The sequence below is a fragment of the Sander vitreus genome, chromosome 13 (assembly GCF_031162955.1).
Source record: "Sander vitreus isolate 19-12246 chromosome 13, sanVit1, whole genome shotgun sequence".
In the NCBI taxonomy this organism is placed as follows: domain Eukaryota; kingdom Metazoa; phylum Chordata; class Actinopteri; order Perciformes; family Percidae; genus Sander; species Sander vitreus.
Genome location: NC_135867.1, coordinates 12942532 through 12964141, shown reverse-complemented (window position 1 = coordinate 12964141; position 21610 = coordinate 12942532). Strand labels below are relative to the sequence as shown.

Sequence of the window (21610 nt, the reverse complement as noted above, 5' to 3'; positions counted from 1 at the left end):
TTGTTTTTATACTGGCGGTATTATTATTATAGTAACACGTCAACTATCTATATTTGATCAATTATAATATACACACAGATTAAATAATATAATATTTCTGAGGGGAAAAGGACTCAAAATCAAAGTGGAATTGCCAAATTTTTTAGTGTCCTGCATGGAATAAAAATCCTAACTGTAATGATTGTAACTGGTCATAAAAGAAGAGACCATGTCTAATAGTTTTTGGTGATTACTGGTTTAATTAACTGCAGATTTAAGGTTTCCGTACACTTTTTAGCTATCGGTCTCTCCTTTAGATTGGACTCCAGACTGAAAGTAATCAACTTTTTATTGCACCATTATTTTTCCAAGCAAATCAGTAAATAGGAAAGAAAGAACACTTTCTTTTAAGTTTTGATTTAAAGTGAGTTATATTTTCGAGTCTTTCGATTCTCCATATAAACCCATGATGTGTACCTCTGCTGCCTCCTGTCGCAGTTTTCCAGTCTGTCCATCAAGGACCAGGAGGTCACTCAATTTCCTTACGCCATGAGGGATCTGCATCCCGTCTCTCAGCCTGGCCAAGAGCCCCAGGCACCAGTCCACCGTGAGGCAGAGGATACTGGGACAGCAACCAACGGGGCACTCCCCAGCCTCCCCGGGACTCCCTGTCTGCCTCGTCCCATCGCCTGCCACCCTGCTGGCTCTCCGACAGTCCCAAATAGACCAAGTCGTGTGGGACCAGACACAGCGTTTCAACCCCTGCCGCTGAGGAGGCAGCTCGTCTCTCAGGTGTCCATGGATTGTCCACTCAGCCAGGCCTCACGTCCACACAGCCCCTGGGGACGCTTTGACCCCTACTCTCCAGAGGTATGTTTCTGTATGCCAGAGCCTGTGTCAGAAGAAGCCCCTAGATACAAAATGTCTGTTTTATACATTTCCCAACAGTTGTGCACAATGCTGAACTCATACTGTATGTTCTAACATCCAAATTTTTTCTTCACATCCTAGTACATAATACCTAAATCCTTAACCCTGCTGACAATTATCCTTGGAACTGTTTCATGCTGTTTCAGCAGCTGTTTCATGTACAAACAAAAGCAAAATACAGTTAGTTAATACCGAGGTCAGACATTACCTTTCACGGTCAAAGCAGAGGTGCATGTCGACGTGGTTAACAGGTGTAAGACGTATCTGTTCTGCCCCGAGGTGCACCTCTGCTGAGGTATGAAGATGAGAGAGTCTATTGTTTCCTTGCTCCTCCGCTCATCCTTCTTCTGATGCTACTGGGTCCGAAGCCCCATGATGCTTTGCAGCACACTTCATAGACTTGTGAAGCATTAGATGCAGATCATAATGAGAGTCAGATTGTGATGAGTCCAGGTCAGGCCACAACAGTGATGGCTGTTACTATGACTACCATGTGTTACCATGACTGTAACGTAATTGCATCAGTACTCCCTCTTACAACAACATAATGAGTACACTTAAAACCCTCACTTATATACAATATGCAGATACATACATGTTATGTTGGTGTTTTCTTTCTGCAGGATCAGGACAAGGAGTATGTGGGTTTTGCCACATTGCCCAACCAGGTTCATAGAAAGACAGTGAAGAAAGGTTTCACATTTACGATTATGGTAGCAGGTAAGTCCTCCTATATGTCTGCTAACAGGGATACTTTTAAAGGCTGCAGGTTTTTTTTTTTTTTTTTAAACACAACAAATCACAAAACCATATACAACATCTAGAATGTTTCAGCTGATAACATCAGAGTGGATGTCAATTAACTGACACAATGCTAAGAAATGCCTTCGTCAGTGCAGATTATAGACACACCAGCTCTGAATTCTACATTTGTCAACCATGATTAAAAAATGAACTGATTAGTCGGAGTATGATATGTCATTGTGTGTGAGGAAGCACTTTCTCTTTGGCAATTATTAGTGAAATATCACATCCAACACAGTCGGATCATGCTACTTCAAGAGTCAGGGTTGTCTCTTTCTCTGTAGGGGTGTCTGGCCTCGGTAAATCTACACTAATCAACACTTTGTTCCTCACGGACCTCTACAAAGACAGGAAGGTTCCCAATGCGCAAGGTGAGATTAGTTCTATTATTTACTTATATGTGGCCCATGTAAATGAAATAAGAAAGTAGGTTTTTAACTAGACTATGCAATTGAATGGTCTATGTAGAAAAAAATGACATTATTAGCTTTCATTTTTCTTGTTCAAATTTCTTTTTAAATTAGTTTCTGACCCTGAGTTTTTGTGTGTTCTTGTACATGTTTGTACACGCTGTTAACTTGTTGCCTGTGTACATTTAGTTACTTTGCACTTGTATGTGTCTGCAGAACAGATCAATCAAACAGTCAACATCGTCAAACACACAATTAGCATTGAAGAGAAAGGAATCAAATTGAGGCTCACCATCATAGACACACCAGGGTTCGGAGACGCCGTTGACAACACAGAAAGGTGAGGTCATCAGCATGCACCTGCAGCGTGTTTTGGTGGCACTGCTGCTCTATTGGACATGGTTGAAAGTTAGAGTATAGACAGGCTGCAAGGCCATGCATCAGACTTCAACTCATGGCACCACAAGCACACAGAATACTCTTTTATTTTGAAGTAGCTCACTTTGTAAACTCAGTTATCTGCCAGGGTTGTTGTTTTACTCACAGAGATTGTATGTTTGCATCAGCTGGAAGCCAATAGAAGACTACATCGACCAGCAGTTTGAACAGTACTTCAGAGATGAAAGCGGTTTGAACAGAAGGAACATCCAGGACAACAGAGTCCACTGCTGCCTCTACTTTATCTCTCCATTTGGCCATGGGTACTGTACTGACAACATATTTTACTTTGTCTTTTTTTTTGGCTATGTTCCTGTATGTGTGCATTTACACACACATGTGTGTTTTTCTCCCATCAGTCTTCGACCTCTGGATGTGGCGTGTATGAAGGCCTTGCAAGAGAAAGTCAACATAGTTCCTGTCGTGGCCAAAGCTGACAGCCTGACACAAGCAGAGGTCTACAGAATGAAGATGAAGGTATGAGATTGTAAACACACACATTCTTCAGGGAGAGTTCAGGTATTGAGGAGAAGTTGTATTTTTATTTCTGTGTTTCTCTCAAACATTAGTGTTCTAATGTGTTCATGTACTCTAGATCAGAGAGGAGATCAAGCAGTATGGGATCAACATCTATCAGTTTCCTGAGTGTGATTCAGATGAGGACGAAGACTTTAAAAACCAGGACCAGATACTCAAGGTTCGTCGGTTGACTCTACTTTCTCATGGTTGAAATGTGCCGTCTCATCCACGTTAAGACTGACAGTTTATTGTTTTTGATTCTCTCTGCAGGACAGCATCCCGTTTGCAGTTATTGGGAGTAATGTTCAGGTGGAGAGTGAAGGCCACAAATTCAGGGGTCGTGTCTATCCCTGGGGTTTAGTAGAAGGTATTACACACAAACACACACTCACTAGTTGTAAGTTATACATTTCTCCAGATTTATTTGCAATTACACTTTTCTTTTAGTTAGCTTTCACAGTGACTTTGGACATTTTTTACTTGGGTGGTATTTTGGGTGGCACCTTGATTTTGTATCAGTTGTATACATTACTTTTGTTCTATTTGATAACCAAGAACAGCCAGTCTGATCCAGTAACACGTTGTCGTTGCATGGTCAGTGGAGAACCCGGCTCACTCTGACTTCCTGCTGCTGAGGAACATGCTGATGAGGACGCACATGCAGGATCTGAAGGACGTGACGGGGGAGACGCATTATGAGAATTACAGAGCCCAGTGCATACAAAATATGACGCGCATGGTGGTGCAGAAGAGGAAACGCAGGTCATTGATTGGTTGATGTGTCACTAACATGCTCTCTGTAGTAGCTTATTTGTCATTGCCATAAGTTTAACACAAGTCTTGATTTTTATTTACAGTGTCACATACACTCACGCACTTACCTCTTAACATTGTTGCTTGTAGGAGGAGAGGGATTTGTTTTCATGACATTTTTAATACAATATAGGCTCTTAAAAATAAAAAGGAACAAAAAAGGAACAATAAAAGGGGAAACCTCTAGCTCACCCAGTAGAGTGTGGGCCCCATGTAGGCTGAGTCCTTGCCAGCGGCCAGGATTCAAATCCGACCCGCGACTCTTTGCTGCATGTTGCCCCCCCTCTCTCTCCCCTTTCCTGTCTTCAAGCTATCCTATCAATTAAAAGCCATAAAAAAGCCCAAAAGTAATCTTTATAAAAAAAAGGAACAATAATTCCATGCAGCACATGTGCACACTGATATTTTCTGTGATGAGATTGATGCTCACGGAAGTTGTTTTCTTCTTTCTGTGTATGTGGGTGTGAATATGGGTTTTAGTTTGCGTGAGAAGCATCTAGAGCAGAGCGAGGCAGATTTTCCTCTGCCGCTGGCTGCCGCCGACACTGAGACCGAAAGACTTATCTTTGAGAAAGACGAAGAGGTACGTTTCTCTTACCGGCTCATTCTTCTTTCACTCGGTTACAGAGGTTATCACCACTCACTTCATTTATTCTCCTCTGTAGCTAAGGAGGATGCAGGAGGTGCTGGAGAGGGTTCACGAGCACATGCAGCACAGCCAGAAAGGTGGTTTCTGATTCTCCCATAATTCCCTGGAAGAGGAGTAAATACAAGGAGCGCCCAGGAAGACAGAGGATGCCCCCTTTATTATGAATGACAAGCAAAAAGAGATGGAACTTGTATGAAAAGGAAAGTAGCAACATTGAGGCCCTTGTCTGATTGCTGTTCCCCAGGACAACTTGTGAGAGCGAGGCTGGAATCATGGTTCTCCAACGATACACATACCCGTTTCTGTGGGTCTACGCAGAGAATGGTGTTGAGGATAATTCCAAGTTGCCCAGGCTTGAAAAGGGGCAATCACTCCCAAATTTAACAATGCAGACCCGAGTGTCAAGCGAGCCGATTGGCTGATCCAACTCCTGTCAGAAGGCTGATTGGAACGGCAAAAGAAAGAAACAAGTGAACTTTACACTCAAACTCTGTACAAGTATAAAAGACGCAGCCACGCAAACTCCCGTGTCTGCTTACGTGCAGCCAAGAGATGCATGTACCAGCCTTAAGCCGTCACAGACAAGGTGTTGTGTTCAAGAGCACTTCAGCAGGTCACACTGGCTCATTACTTCATCCGAAGCCAGAGTTACACTGCTTCTACAATTAACTACTTTTATTCCATTAGTTTTATTAATGAGTTTCAGAACAGCTCCTTAATTAGTAACCTTGATAAGGATGTAACACTGTCATCTATAGCTCATTGTAGTGATGTTAAAGTTGGGTTTACATTTTTAAACTACATTTTTCATGTCTTATTACTTGTGAGTCAACGGTGTTTTTATTTTTATGTATTTTTAATCTTTAATTTTGCTGTTTCGTAAGGACAATATAGTGAAAAATATCAATAAAAAAGCTTCCTTAACAGTTTATATGCAGTCTGTTTCTCTACACAAGACCAATAAATACAGGAGCAAGATGTGTTGTAAATGTAATAAGATTTATTAAGAATCTTTATTATTTCATCAGCATAATTCTTCATCATTAATATGTTTTATCTATTATCATCATTGTTATCTTAAACAGTGGACAGTTAGATCTAAAAGGCAGCCCAAAGTGTACAGGCGATATATAACTTAAAACTTTCTCCATAGGGAAAACTTGTTTTTATATTCATATATAATATCAATGTAGCATGAGGTCCAAGATCCTGCCCACGTTATACAGTATTGTACATGGTCCCAAAAATAAACAGAAAAACAAAAGAAACTAAACGGCAATCTACATGCAAAACAAAACCAAAAAGAAACGAGCATTTCAAATTTTAAGATACATACACTCATATGCCAAAACGTGCATACGATCACAAATTTACTAAACTTTCATTCGTACATACAAATATTACAAAACTCAAATTGAATATTAGACATTATGTTATCAGGAAAAGAGCAACATTTTTCTTTTCTTTTTTACTTTTTCCACTCCATGTCTCAGTCCAACTCACAAAATGGAAAACTTAAAAACATTTAAAAAAAAAAAAAAAAAAATCATGACAGTATATCTTTGTCTCTTCCATTTGCTCAATGTGTTCGTGTTTTGCCAGAGTTGTCACAGTGTTCAGCAAAACTGAGTATAGGCACACACGATAGCACCCAAACAGGCTCATACCATAAATCACCTCTGTGTAAAAAAAAATTGCTGCGCGCACACACACACACACACACACACACACACACACACACGCTACAGGTACAGTAGGATTAACTATAGTACAGAATATAAAACATATTGAATACAGTCACATATACAGACATAACGTACAGAAACAGCAGAAGAGGCGAGGAGCAGATCCACGCAACATTGACTACATACACATAAACTGATGGAAGATTTCATGGTATGACATGTATAGGCTGGCAAGAAGGCTGTGAAGCCATAAATGTTTTAAATGTGTGCACATAAACATACATAGACATACACACAAAGAATAGTCGGTGTCAACACATTTTCCATTTTGAAACAGATTTTCTGGACTGGAGTAGAAGATTTGGCATGGTGTTCGATATGGTGGGTTTTTGGAAAAAGGTCACGTCACTGCCAAATTATTCTTCACAAAACTGCAATAAAATGTAAACTGGTTTTAGGCCTTTCTCCAGTCTTCTTAATATTTTGTGCTATATCCAAACTTTTTTTCCAATACTTTTAATTGAGACAAATGTATCTCCCCTAGTTTGACAACAAATAATCTTAACTCAAGGTCCACTTACAAGCTTTTCTTGAGCTTTCATCCACACCTCACAATCTTTTCGGCAGTTAAGAGTTTCTCATGTGACCAAAGTCACACACTGTATGTAATATGATGCAGCAGAAAAAGTAAGTCAGGAGTGTTTCTTGAGTTAAGATTTTTTTGTTTTAAGGGTCAAAAGTGAACTTGTACACTCAACATGTCTCTCGCCGTTTTAAAAGCCTGTGCAGGAGGTTTGTGTCGTGCCCAAGTGCTGTGTGTGTGTGTGTGTGTGTGTGTGTGTGTGTGTGTGTGTGTGTGTGTGTGTGTGTGTGTGTGTGTGTGTGTGTGTGTGTGTGTGTGAGAGAGAGAGAGAAACATCAGTATGAGGTCTGGGATGAGGCAGCAGAGGGAGCTGTTGCATCAGAGTGAAGAGGATGAAAACCTGTCACTAAATGTTTTGAGAGCAGTTGTACGGGATCTTTTCTGTCTTTGACATTAAAATTCAACACCCAAATATCAGGCATTTGCGATAATGTAGATTTGTGTTCAGCATGATGTCCAAACAGTCCATAACTGGCCTTGATTGGTTTGAAAACATGACATTTAATTCTGGCCAAGTCTTTCACTGTGGGCAGTTAATCACATTACAAGTGGAGTGCACTACCTTTTTACATTTAACTGACTGCATGGATTACTTTTTCAACATTTTCTAATCCTAGCTTGGTTTTCCAATGGTACATTTAAGTCTTTTCTTTCTGACTGCTTATCTCAAACTTGTTGCTCGACCTTTAAATCTGTAGTTTGGTGAACTTCCTACAAGGAAATACAATCTCCAGTGACCAACAGGCAAAGGTCAAGTTGTCTCTGGACATCTCCACAAAGCCAGTAAAAACAGATGCGTCTGTATGTTGAGCAAACATTGCCCTCCGAAAAGAAAGCCATAAGGGGTAGTGGATAAAATAACTCTTGAATGGGACACTTGTGACACCAAAGACAATGAGGTTGTTTGGTTTTCCTTCTTTTTGTCTTGCAGATTGGATCTGGTTTTATTATTGCACTGTTCATTATTTTTCTTAAACTATTTGCAAGGTGTTTGGTGCCAAGTGCAGTGGTGAGGAACCTTCATTTGGAGGAAGATGGAGAGGGCCTAACGGTAACTTCATGGAGCAAGATCGGAAGCAAAAGCGAAGGATTTTTCTTTTTTAGAGGCAATATAAATTAGTAACTTTCATGTCTGGGAACTACTGTTCCCGACGTCAAAAAGTAAAGAACTGCATCAGAAAATAAGAAGACGATGCAATGTGGTCTACTTCCCACTTGATCATACCTGTCTGTAATTCATTCGGATCAGTGAGTTCCCGAGCTCCCTCATCCTGCTCTCAAACACATCAGTGACATTATTCCACCAATATGTCCCATGTGACATCATGATATAAATATAAATACGGGCACATACTATATTGCCTTGGCAACAGTCCAACGACAAACAACTCTCTCCCTTGCGTTTTCCCTCAATGAGTGAATGAATAGTTAAGGTAAATCCTTGATGCCTGAGTGTGAACTGAGCTTATTATGTTAGTGCTTTTGGTTGTAAAGGAAGGGGAGGAGGAAGGAAAGAAAGGAGAGAAGAAGGCAAGGAAGGAAGGAAGGTAAAACAGAGTTCCTGTTTTTGCAGCGCAGACAAATGTCACAGTCTTATTTTCACAAACAATGGCCTGATCCACGGACTCTGCTTTAATGTCATTGTTCACAAACTAACAGAGCTGTGACCGAAATATCTCTGGAGATATTCATCACAAGTTGTCCAAAAAAGTTGATTTTGTCTGTCAGAGATTCTCTGCTATTGATTATTGATAGGAGTGTGAAAACTCATCCAGGAGGTTCTGAATCTTTCTCTCCTTCAACTAACTTCCATCAGTCCCACCCTTGTTTTATTCTTTCAGGCAAGTTTGAGTGTGCTGACAGGAAAGGTTGGGACTGTAACCATAGTGACAGGGTTGAGGACGGCAGCCTGTCCAACCAGCTGGGGGTGGGGGGCCAGCACTGCTGTCGGTTTCCCTAGCGATGGGCTCCCCTGGCTGATCACGGCTGCGCTGGTCACCTGGGCTCCATTAGTGTTAACTTGAGGATTAGCCTGGACGTGCGGTAGGGTGTGATGGGTGAAGGTGTGAGTGATGTGGCCCACCATGGTGGACTGGGAGACAGACACGCCCTGGGGGTAGAGAGTCGGGAGGTGGGACGGCAGGGGACCTCCCAGGTGAGCCACCGGGTGAACGGTGATGTGTCCGATCGGCTGGGCAGCTATCGACTGGTGAGTGGCGGCAGCGGGTGCTGCTGCGATTGGCTGAGGGATGGAGGAGATGGGGCCAGGTGACGGGGCTATGTGCATTAGGTGCTTGTGATTTGCTGGCAGGCCATGATTGACAGCCTGGATGACTGAAGGGTGGGAGACGGCAGCATGAGCGATGACGGTGGACTGGACCTGCATTGCCGGGGGCTGAATGGGATGGGCGGGCAGCAGACCTGGGGCCGGAGCAGGCGCGATGGCTTGATGGGTAGCAGAGGGGGAGGGCGTGGTCAGGACTCCAGAAAGAGGCAGGGTGGCATGCTGGATTGACAGGTGAGAGGTGAGGAGCGGCTGGGCTTGTAAGATGGGGGGTGTTGGTTTGGGGAGGGACGTGGGAGCAGGAGGAGCGGGGAAATCCTCGTCAATGTCCTGCTCAAAGTTGTCCTCTCCTTCTGTAGACCAGAGAGGAAACTGTTAGTCATCATGATACGATCCAAGAAACAGTGCCATGTGTATGAACTCTGTGTGCGCGCTAGGGGTGACCCCGTACAGTCGAATATTCGATGCTTCGATCGAAGGAGCCTGATTCGACTGCCAACCTCACAGTCGAATCTTCGCAGCAGCGTTACGAAATGAGGATCGTGCCATTTTTGCTACATGGGGGTGCTCAATGTCAGATTTTACATAGAACTACCTGTTTTCTCCCAATAAGTTAATATAAAGCCTATTATGATATACATATAAACATATAATGCTGTAAATAAAAATGTGAAAAGAAAGAATCTTTTAAAACATAAATCGTTTTAATGTGCGTGAATAAATCCAACCGCACCATGACAGATTTCAGTTTCACTTTCCATGATCCGTGACCGATGGAGGAGCATCTTGGCGGCAGGGATATAAATCTTTAACTGAAAATGTCTGGGAAAAGAAAATCTAAAGTGTGGGTGCACTTAAAAATAGTAAAAGACGATCCCAAAAAAGTAAGATGCCGTAACTGCGTCTCTCACATAACAGCTTAACGCTGAGAAAAGAGAGCTGAAAATGTGCTCGTTAACACTGATAGAGACCGCACGCAGCAGGACAACAGCCTTTTGCTCTGTGTGCTCCGCTTCTAGTCACCGGGGGCCAGCTGCTGACTGCTTGACACGCAAGCGTGCACTCCAAACCACTTTCAATTACTCTTTTACACCCTTGCACCACTTTTTAATGTCAAGCCCCCCCACCACACCCACACGTTTATGTAAATATAATGTCCACTGAGACACAGTCAAGAGGTAAACTGAAATTCAAACTATCGAACCAAGACTTACTCTCCCATGCATACCCTGCCACTAAAAAAACTGCTATTACACTTGTGTATTGTACATGATTAGTTCTGTAGAAAAGGATCAGGTATGCATGTATTGCTGCGAGTTGTTGTATCTCATCCCTGTACCTGAGGCGGTGGAGGTGGAGGCCTGGTCGTCCTCCGGCTGCATAGTTTGTCGGAGGACTCTGTCGATCTCGATAACATCCATGCACTGGCTGAGCTCGTTCTTCAGCTCGGTCAGCCGCTGCTGCGTTGCGATTTTCTCTCTGGCCAAACGCTCCATCTCGTGCTCATACTCCTTCTCCTTACGCTTCAGAGTCTTCCAGGGGAGACAAAGACATCAGAATAGATCACTAGTACATCTAAAAACACTGGAAAATACTTCTAATACACAATCACGGTATAAGGATTTGTGAATGGTACGTGGTTGACAAATGTACTGGATCAATTATCAAATAAATGTCTGTATTAAGCTGAGGTCCAATCTGCATAAACAAATAAAGGCCAGAAAAAAAAAATGTGGAAAAGAATATATGCAACAATGGCTCACATTAGCATGCAAGTTCTGCATGATTTTTATTTCCACAGCATTATTTTCATCAGTACAACAGTCATTCAATAGTCAACCTTGGTCGCTCAGAACAATAAATACTGTCCTCATTTAGGCAAGTAGTTCTGATCAATAATGCTTTGTTGTTGTTTGTTACTTCTGTGTTTATCTGCTATTAAAGAAGTTTGCAGAAGTTTTCAATAAAAGCTTTTTGAGGGAAGTAGAGAAGTAGAGAGTAAAGAAGTAGAGGGAAGTAATACCTTCTGAAATACTGGGCATGTGTTAATATGAAACGGATGGAGGAAGTGTTTAGTGTGAGTTTACATTAATAGTTAACTCCAGCAACAGCAAATTAACACGGAAACCGGGGCAGATCATAAAACAGGGGAAACAGGGAAATAAAATATACTTTTAAAAACGGCGGAAAAAAACAAAGAACTTGTTCTGTCTGAGGCCATTATCTCCACTAGAATATACCTTATGTACAGGCTATGGAGCTGGAATTGGTTTTAAATCATTCACAGAACTGGCATTGCAACAGAAAGGGGAATTAAGACCAACTTTCTTTCTCTGTGCAGTCTTGGCCACTCCCACATTTCTCCCTGCTTGCACAATCCTGAAACACAATGTTCCCCATGCTCACTCAGTTTCATACACCAACAGGAAAGCACACATGCAAATTCAAGCATATTCACATTGCTTTTGTTGATGTCATCTACTGAAGCTCCTCCCATTTCCTGGATATCATGCTTGTTTTTTGAGACAACAGGGTCAGTGTGGGAGTAAACGTCCTGCCATTTCCACCAATCGTTCATTCATTCAGTTCATCATCATCCCAACAATTCTGATGTCAGTGACTGTAGCCTAAACATTACAGTCACACTGAATGAAAGTATTCATTCTGAGCACAGCATTGTCATGTGCTGAGCTGCATGTGTGTTTGTAGATTTACAAATGAAACAAGGAAGACAAAACACAGCAGGAGACACAAAAAGAAAAAAAACTAAACCGAAAGATTTAGATAGAGCTGTTCCAGCCTCACCATGCCGTCTCTTTGACCTAGTTTCTGTGTGGGTCAGCTGACGCATGAACACCAAACAGTATGACAGGCTAAGGACATTTTACAGATTACTAGGGAGGAGTGAGGGAAAGGGGAGAGAGAAGGGAGGTACAAAAGGAAAATGGGTTGAGAGGTGGGAAAGAAAGGGGCTAAGGGATTATGCTGGTAAATCAGAAACAAAAACCAGTCAAATGCTGTAAGTTGTTGATGTTGGCAGCTGGTTCTGTCATTACATTACTGGAAACTAAATATCCAGCGGACTTGTTGAATAGTCGGAATAATTTCTGAAAAAAAGACCTAGTAGAAAACAGTTTCCTGTCCTATTGGGGCAACCAAAAAAGGGAAGATAAGGATGGAAATACGAGAGAGAGAGAGAGAACATAAAATGAGAGCATGGGGACACATGATCCAACTACAGGACACTCACTTCAGTGAGCAAAGCTGTTTACTCTCTGCAGGCATGTGACTGCCTCACACGCAGGCCAGCTCCCATCAAAATTTACAGCCATTTTTGCAACAGCTACCAGTCCAGACCTGGTAAACTTTGTCATATTATAACAGCTCAAAATCTCTTATCCAACACCTCCCCCTCTACGTGCTTCCACACATGCAGCCTTTTTCCCCATTTCCCTTTTAGAGGTCATGAAGAAGCAGTGGATTTGGAAATGAATGACAGCAAATCAGATTAAGACCGTGTAACATTTCTGTTCATTTCTGTCTTTACTAGAAAAGTTATTCCAGCTGCTTCATATCGGTTATTTCATATTTCATATTGTCTGCTGCATATGCACAATCACTGAATATACTCCCTCTTAAATACTTCTAAGACAAAGCATCACACTACTGACACACATACGGTCACACAGACATTTCCTAGCTCAAGTTGGCCACAGAGGAACTACAAATGCTTGTGCATCCGTGAACATCACTACAAGGTCTTCAAACCCAGACACCATTAGGCCTGCACCAAATCACCAAGGAAACAGCTGTCACCCATAGCAGTTTCCTTGGCAACCTCATCTGTGAGGATTTGGCTGCTTGAGCAGCAGTTTATAAAAAACATAAGGAGCTATCTAATTGGGTGAAGCATGGAGGTAATTACACATAAGGGGCGATGTGACTGGACGGTTGCCGGTCGTGTGCTTCAGCTCACTCCCAACCCCAAACCCCTCCTCCTCTACACTTCCATCCCACACCCCCTCTCCTTCTACTCCTGCATCCATCACTCCCTCGACACCCTTGCCCCCTCCTCTTCCGCTTCATCTATGCCACCTTTATCCTTCCTCTTTCAAGACGCCCTCTCTAAGAAAAAAGGTGACAAAAAGACCAATATAACCAGAATTAGATAGGTTTAGCCATTACGACACACACACACACACACACACACACACACACACACACACACACACAGACTACAGTGCCCTGGCCACCTGCTGACTGTTGCTATGGATACCAATAGGACAGCAGAGAGACACAGGACGAGATGGACAGAGATGAAGAGAAGAGGTGGAGAAAGATGGGGGTTAGAAGACAAAGAAAATATTAAACAGCTGTTGCAAATCTGCACCTATTCAACTGTTATAACCATGGAAACACTGTGTTAGCCGGTACCTATCACTGTCTCTCAGCAGGCGAGAGGTGCAGAGCAGATCGGAGTGGGTGAGCTGTGGTGACGTCACCAGGCTTGCGCTAGCCATGTGCTCAGATCTCACATGGCTCAAGGAGAGAGACTGAGGTTTACAGGCTTACACGAGAAGAGGCACCAAGAGAGATGGGGGTGGGGGGTGGGGGGGGGGGGGGGGGGGGGAAGAGGGGTGAGTCACTCTTCTACAATAGACCGAATCACCATGACGTCACACTAACACAAACATTTGGGTAGACAAATGACAGTTGATTTGAATTGTGAAATATAGCAAACTTATTGATTTTTGTTGTCATTTTCAGCCGTAACTGTAACATTTAAAGATATATAGTTAAACACGATGGTCCGACCTTTCTGACATTTCTGTTCTGCTTTTTTTCTGTACTGTGTTGCTTTGATAGCGTCTTTGATAAACCAAATCTAGCGTTACGAACAGCAACATCTCACCGCCAGTCGGACTAACTGCTAGTTTGGGTGGTGTCATTTTCTTTAGTCTGTGGCCCAACAGTTAAATTAGGTCTCCAACCTAAGTTTAGTGAAAGAGTTGAAATATAAAACAATCAAACATGCATTTTAGATGAATGAGATGAGAGTATATGCAGTTGTTCCTCGTCCCTGTTAGCTTAACCCTGTGAATTGTATGAACAGGACTCAGGGGTTTTCTACCCAGAAACATTGTGATTGGGTCTATAAAACCTACTGAATACATTATAGTTTAGAGAAGGTGGAGAAATATACAGAGCAGTGGTTACACACAGCTCTATTCAGATAGAATTTCTAAACAGTGGAGCTGTGTTAGGTTGCCTTGGTAAATTGGAAAATAATGTAATATTATTGTTATAGACTTTCAGTAGAAGCATATTATGTTGATATAAATTGTGTTAATACTTTACAAAGGTCTGCTGTCTAAATTAAAGAGTCCAGGTTAATTTTACTTTACCACAAGAACAAAAAGCAATCTCAGTTTAGGTTTCCGTGTCTATAAAAAACTGAAAATAGTAAAAAAAAAAATGCCTTTGATAAATTCCCAGAACCCAAAGGAGCATCTTCAAATTTCAAATATTCAATATATACTGTAATATATAATATATAATAGAGAGAAGCAGTAAATCTTTACTTTGGAGTAGCCGTCGCAGAATATTTGACATTTATGCTCAGTTATCAAATTTGTTGTTGATTTACTTTCTGTCGATCGACTAATTGATTCATTCACTGACTGTTTCAGCACTAGCAGCTACCACCATTATATATACTATTTTTGGCATTTGTTTTTGTGGCTTACGAATGGAGTGACCAGTCCTCTGTAACTTTCTTTCAAAACACTGAAACTTAAAGTAAGCTGTGCTGTATAGATTTCCTCACCATCATCATCTCATGTCAAAGATTGCCTCAAATCCTTGTTCTTCTCCCTGAACGCTGGGAGATCTTGCAGCCAGTCTAGTTTTGAACAAGTTCTTCCATCTCACAGCCTAATTTAGCTCCTTTCCACTGACTCCCCATTGCATATTCCACTGAACTCAAAATCATGAAGCTTCTAGTCCACAAAAAAGGAAGCACCGTATCTAGCTCCGGGCTGCAATTTATTATTGCCACAGTGCAGAAATCCTCCCTCATCTACTTTAGTAGAAAAAAAAACCCTCAGCTCTTCGGGCTGCACGGTTCCTTCCCCCACACCACCGTCAGCAATGCAATGTTACTTCTCTACACAACTACAAATACTTCCCCAGAAAAATGTTACTCCATCATTTAGTTATTTAATTGATGAGACACATGACTCCAGTTACATAACACTTCTGCTGGATAAGAATCTCACCGAAATGCTTAAAATGCAAACCAATGTTCTCAAGAAAAGTAAACTCTGTGTTGTAAAAAAATAAAATAAAAAATCATGACATTGTATAGACACATATAATAAAACATAGGATATATTCACCACTTTCTTATAGGCTGATTCACCAATATTTGGTGGATGCCATATCATAGTGAAAGGGACTAACCAACACAAAAGGGCTAAATGGCTAACAAACAGGCATTGTATATCAATTCCACTGGACCAAAGCATGTGCTGTTCCCAGAGCTGAACCAATCAACTCAATACCGAAGAAAGATGAAAACAATGAGATTAAAAAATAGCGGGTACCCAAAATACTGTGTCGGGCCGCACAAGTATGTTAAGACTTATAGCTGAGAAAATGTATTTAAACTCTACCTGTATGTAACGCAAAGCACTGCGGAGAACACTGAGGTTGGAGGTTTTCTTCTCGTCAACATTTGGAACGTTCTTCTTCAGTGTCTCAAAACACTCTTTGAGGTGTGCTCGCCTGAAGGGCCAAGAGTCAGAAACGAGAAAGGGTCACACTTTTGATATGGGTTGTCATTAGCTTACCGTCTTGGGAGAATATTCACCATTTATTAGTAAGTCGATCATTTGCTTGAGAGGTTAACCAAGTTGTGGTCATTTAAAGAGACCTCATGACTCCAATTTTGCATGCTTGAGAAGGATTTAATGGTTTTGTAAAGGTTGATGAAATGCCATGACCTCTGGCCTGATGAAACTCTTTCAGGAAAAATGTGATAAACACTAAAAAGAAACTTTGTGTGTGGTGGTCATGCAAAAAAAAAACAGGGCTGCTTTCTTTATTTATATTGACACCAACTAAAATAAATTAGAAGTTTATTATGACTAACCTGTTCTTCTCCAGTTTATTATGCACCTCTCTGGTCCCCGCTCTGGAAACAAAATAAATGATCAAATACAACCAAAAACTCATCTACACTTTATATCAACTTTAACACACACACACACACACACACACACACACACACACACACACACACACACACACACACACACACACACACACACACACACACACACACGCGCGCGCACCCTCCTGGCCTCCTCTTCCCATCCATCGCCCTCAGGTCCTCCATCGTTACTCCATTAGGCCGCAGCTGAGATGAAGGTGGAGCTTGATGGTGAACCAGTGCGTGTTGAGAGCCATTAGTGCTGATGGAGGTTGAGTACTGAATCTGAACCTGAGGCTGTGATTGGGTGGGCTTTGCACTAATCAGCTCCGGACTACTTTCTAACTTGATCTGGGAGGCACACAGCAGGTGAGGAGAGGCCGGCTGCTGCTGCTGCTGCTGCTGCTGCGGAGGGGAGGAAGCGTTCTTGGCTGGTGGTGAGCCATTGAGCGACGTTGCTGCCGCAGCAATCTGCGTTGTAAGCGGAAGGTGCGGTACAGAGGGTGTCGCAGTGACAACTGGAACCATTGGGATGACTGCAATGGGGACTTGAGGAGGTGGGAGAGAAGGGGGTGGAGGGGCAAGAGGATGATGCAGCTGTTGACGGTGAGTGTCATCGCCCCAAGTGACATGGTTGGCTCTAATTGGTTGAGACAACGAGGTCACAAGTTCCACGCGCCTCGACTCTGCCTCCCTGTTGATGAGCTCCTTCTCTCTGCGCTGCTCCTCCTCTGTAGGCAGATAAAGAAGACGAGTAATGGAAAAATAATGGATACCAACAAAAACGTTAGGAGGATAAGAGTGGATGTTAGAGGAGACAAACTAGAGAGTGGATTGTACATTAAACACTGAGACAACCTGCCCTTGGTTCATATTTAAGAAAAACTATTTGTAGTGGTTAAATCTGCCTTTCATGCCCTGTCATACAGTATGTGACAACACTAATGCACAGACACACACACGTCAGTACTGAATGCAGAGAATACTCTACATGCAGTTTGGAAATCAATAATAACTTGTAATTTATCAACCAACATCCAACAAATGATGAAAGATAATCTTAGCTGTTTCATTGTTGTGCTGCAGATCACTTTGTCAAAGTGGATGTCACTTTGTTTGTCTAGTGAACATCTCAACACTACGTGCACACGCACACACAAAGAATGATGTAATCAGGGAGTGGGATCGTGGAGAGGGGGAAATAATCATAGAAATCATGTCTGCATCCGTTTCCTGACTGGAGAGAATCCCCCCCTCTGTCTGCGCTGTGACTGGACCGTTCCAGCGATGAGCATGATGGGTTCAGGCCGTCTGACCAACAGCAGAGGACTGTTGTCAACGAGCCACTGCTGGGTCAACTAGAGTTGGCACCATGATAACGTATAAATAAATTGTTGAATTTGCAAACAAAAAGCCAAAAAATGAATTTAAAAAAAATCAGATAGTAGGACGGGAATGTTACCGAGCTGTGCTCATGTTGAATATGCAGATGCACTAGGGTTGCACGATATTGACAAAATGTGATATTGCGATTATGAATAGTGCGATATCGATATAAATATCGTTTTTTTTTTTTTTTAAATGTAAAATTACAAAAGTTACGGGAAAATGCATCAAAATAGATTCATAACAAATGAATCAAGTTTTCTTACAACACAAGGTTTATTTCAACTGACAGTCATATTGGACTAGTACAACATGAATAAATAAATAAGGACCATGTCTACAGAACAGGACATGTTTTACTGGTTGGACAGTATAAAATATATAAAGAGAACAGGACACAACTTTTCTTTCTCTTCTGATTCGTTCCGTTTTGTTGTCTCTATCAATTTCTTCACTTACACTGTCACTCTGTCGAAATATGCAGACACGTGGTACGCTCCATAGGGTTTGTCACCTAGTGGACCCGTGCGCTAACGTGCACTAAGATGTGCAAGTGGCACGGTAACTGGCCAATGAAACATGATCATTATAGCGTTTCAAGCGGGCTCTAAATCAAACACAACACAGCCACACAGCCAACGGACTGGACGCAGCGCTCCACAAAATATTGCATACTTATTGCGACACTTTCGATATATATTGCGATAACGATATTGAGTCGATATATCTTGCACCCCTAGATATAATATTGCACAACGTGATATAGCAATAACGATATTGAGTCGATATATCTTGCACCCCTAAGATGCACACACACACACACACAGGCACATACAACACACTCAACGATATGAGTGAGTAGTTATTGCACACTGTAACAGGCAGACTCAAAGCAATGTGGAAAGCCCTCCATTACCATGGAAACAGCAACATTAGAAACAGAAGATCCCAGGGATTCCTCAAACCTGCTCGCCAACACACACCTCAGCCATCCACCATTATAAAAAGAAAATAGAAACACCACATACCAGGCTGCCTATTAAGTAACACTTTCATTTTTTCTTCACATGAAACTGCAAACCCCTGATACTGCACAGTTAAATATGTAAAAGAAAACTAATTCTCTGCACTACTGGAATCGTTTTATCTTTTTAATTTGTGGGATTTGACAACAATCCAGAGTCTAATAATAGTGCTACCATGGAGTAACAATGTTATTCCTTGATTATACATGTGTTCATATCTCTTCTAACATCTGCTGAGCAGTGGCAGACTGACAACTCCCTCCTTTGTGAGCATTACACTTGGTTTCAAGTAGGACCCCTGCATAGGATATTATCATGGTATCTCAAACTGAAACGATTAGTGGATTAAAAACATAATTTGCAACGATTTTGTTAATTTGTTTATTGAAAATGCCAGTCATTCTGTGGTTTCAGAGGATTTGTGTGGACTGTTGTTAAAAAACAACAAGCCATTTGATGACTCATTATGGACTCTGATAAACATACTTCACTGTTTTCTGCCATTTTACAGAAAAGAAATATCATTGAATTGAGAAAATAATTTATTAGTTGCAGCCAGAACTCTATCATTCCAGCTATTTATTTTATCCAGTTTCTGAAACAGAAACTAAAATAGATATTAAAGTTTCACCTTTACAATTATGACCAGTTTGGTCTCCACTCATGTATAACAGACGAACATTGTTCATTGCTTTAGATTTTGTGCCATATGGTGATATACATCCATTTTGGAAATGTGTGATATATTAACTATATTGCTCAGCCCTAGTTTAACAGATGCACTGGTGTTATTTATGAGCAAAATGCAGTAGAAAAACACATTCTTTAATAGTTTTGTTACTTTGTTTGCTAATATAACAAAAAAAAAGTAAATTCCACACAGGGGCCAAACAGCAGAAGTAAAAAAAAAAAAACAATGTCCAACATGCAGACATAAGACAGAAGTTGCTATCAGCTGAGAATATTCTGACATATTGGTTGGTGTATCCCAAATTGTTCGTGTAGCTTTTGTAGTACAATCCATGCACACATCATGCTCCAAATTTCAAGTGCACGCAAACGTATAATGACATAACTGCATTAAGAGAGGCTGCTGGGGGTAAGCAGGGAGGATGCCCTACTTACACCCCTCTCTCTCTGACCCGCCACTGTCAGTAGACTGAATGGGAAGGGCGGGGACGAGGAGTGCGTGTGTGTATGCGCGTAGGTGTGTATCCAAGACGGGGGGGGGGGGGGGGATGTGCACGTGGTCGTGGTGGGCGGATCCTAGCACGCGGTATGCTGGGGGAGGGGGTTGATTTGTCTGACACGTCATCAGAGGGGAACACAAAAATCAGCCCCATGTCTCCCTTTTAACAAGTCACAGATCATTATGTCGATTGACAACTCATCGGTTTCAAATACATATGAGAAACACAAACAAATACTATATATGGTCGCGCGCAGATATACAAAAATGGGTGAGCGCGTGAGGGCCCGCCCCAGTGTCTCATAAGATAGCTGAGCAACGTCAGGGTATTATGTAAAGAGCAGCCTCTGCTCGCCACCGCCCTGCCGGTGCTCGACGGACAAAAAACTGGGGCAAATCGATTCGGAAGGGGTTCTTTGATACCAGATATGTGAAACTCTTCATTGATTTCAATCACTAATTTCAATCTCTAATTTTAACAGATTTAAAATATATATTAGAGCTTTAAGGTGTATATCCTGTGATAAACTGAACAATGTACAGTTACTTCACAACAAAGATTCAACACATAAATCAAACACGGTTACTGGCAGAAACTCTTCTGCTATGCCTCTCACACACATGTACAGTGAGTCACAAACGTTACAATGTTGAAACTGTCACACACGCACACGCGCGCACACACACACACACACACACACACACACACACACACACAGTTCGGAAAACAACTTTGACCGTTTCCGCATTAAGGGAAAACAAATGTGCAACAATTAACGACTCGGGAATCGCTGATAGTTTGCAGTGACTTCAGCCTCTTTTTTGGGCATGAACCGGGGCGATAAACAAAAACTACAAACGTTTCCGTTCACGTTATAGGCGGGTCAGTTGAAAATGCAAGCTCTGTCATAGTAACGGGATACAGTCTTTCAAAAGGCAGTTTAGGATGTAGCACACACAGTATTTTGGTGTCGTAAGTTCAGCGCGATGCACCAGTCTGCTGTTGAACTCACCACGTGTGATCTGTTGTTGCTGGGCTTGCCATTCCAAATATCTGGCCGCCTCCAAAAGTGTATCGATGCTCATTGCGCGTAAACCCTCACGGCAAGCGACCCGGTGGCCCGGGACGGAAAAAGGCCGAGGGGATAGGTAGTGTCCCGGTAGGAAGCGCCGTGTGCACGGTTCACACCCGCACGAGCTTGTTGTCGCCTGTGCTTCTCCTGAAAGCAGACGGTAAATTTTCAATCCGGCCAAACAGAAAGTAGATCCTCGCATACGTAAAATAGGATTGCAACAAGATGGCGATGCGAGCACGGGAATACACACAACAAGGCGAGTCGTGTTCTCGTTAAAGCCCGCCCCTCCCGGATTCCTGTCCCGCCCTGTTACTACGGCCTGCGACAAAACCCGGCGAATGCATCACTCACTATTACTCCGCACTGTCGTTAGCCGTTAACCGATAGCCCTCCTAGATAACAACTTAGACATTAAAATAATCAAAACCTCTGTTTAAAACCTCCTGGAGCAAAATGGGCTCACGGTGTACTCGCGTATCCCTGTGGGAATCGATAAAGAGAAGTCCCGTCATTGTTACCGGTCCTCCATGTTTTCGTCCCCGCCGCTGGCCCGCAGCGCATGAAGAA

General features: G+C 42.2%; 2 protein-coding genes across 2 annotated transcripts; one reads left to right on the top strand and one right to left on the bottom strand.

Moving 5' to 3' along the window:
* The first annotated feature begins 528 nt into the window (after positions 1–528).
* On the top strand, positions 529–4630 carry LOC144527613 (septin-5-like). The gene is made up of 11 exons (XM_078265788.1): positions 529–849; positions 1533–1629; positions 1998–2084; positions 2340–2463; positions 2690–2824; positions 2921–3038; positions 3157–3258; positions 3351–3447; positions 3680–3842; positions 4374–4476; positions 4559–4630. Exons 1-11 carry the CDS (start codon positions 529–531, stop codon positions 4628–4630), a joined length of 1419 nt encoding a protein of 472 aa, XP_078121914.1.
* An 890-nt stretch (positions 4631–5520) lies between these two features.
* mntb (MAX network transcriptional repressor b) lies at positions 5521–21244 on the bottom strand. The gene is made up of 6 exons (XM_078265359.1): positions 20981–21244; positions 16510–17098; positions 16308–16349; positions 15829–15940; positions 10494–10686; positions 5521–9507 (listed from the first exon to the last, which is right to left on the bottom strand). The coding sequence occupies exons 1-6, from the start codon at positions 21240–21242 to the stop codon at positions 8708–8710; spliced, it is 1998 nt and encodes a 665-aa protein (XP_078121485.1). The 5' UTR covers positions 21243–21244; the 3' UTR covers positions 5521–8707.
* Between the last annotated feature and the right edge of the window lie 366 nt (positions 21245–21610).

Bases quoted from the DNA above. Each gene is read 5' to 3' on its own strand.
- mntb (XM_078265359.1), bottom strand. From the start codon at position 21,242: ATGCGAGGATCTACTTTCTGTTTGGCCGGATTGAAAATTTACCGTCTG. The intron at 17,099-20,980 runs GTGAGTTCAACA...ATCTGCCTACAG, and splicing joins GCAACAACAGATCACACGTG to AGGAGGAGCAGCGCAGAGAG. The intron at 10,687-15,828 runs GTAGAGTTTAAA...CTCCCCTGGAAG, and splicing joins GTGCTTTGCGTTACATACAG to ACTCTGAAGCGTAAGGAGAA.
- LOC144527613 (XM_078265788.1), top strand. From the start codon at position 529: ATGAGGGATCTGCATCCCGTCTCTCAGCCTGGCCAAGAGCCCCAGGCA. The intron at 1,630-1,997 runs GTAAGTCCTCCT...CTTTCTCTGTAG, and splicing joins ATTTACGATTATGGTAGCAG to GGGTGTCTGGCCTCGGTAAA. The intron at 4,477-4,558 runs GTACGTTTCTCT...TCTCCTCTGTAG, and splicing joins TCTTTGAGAAAGACGAAGAG to CTAAGGAGGATGCAGGAGGT.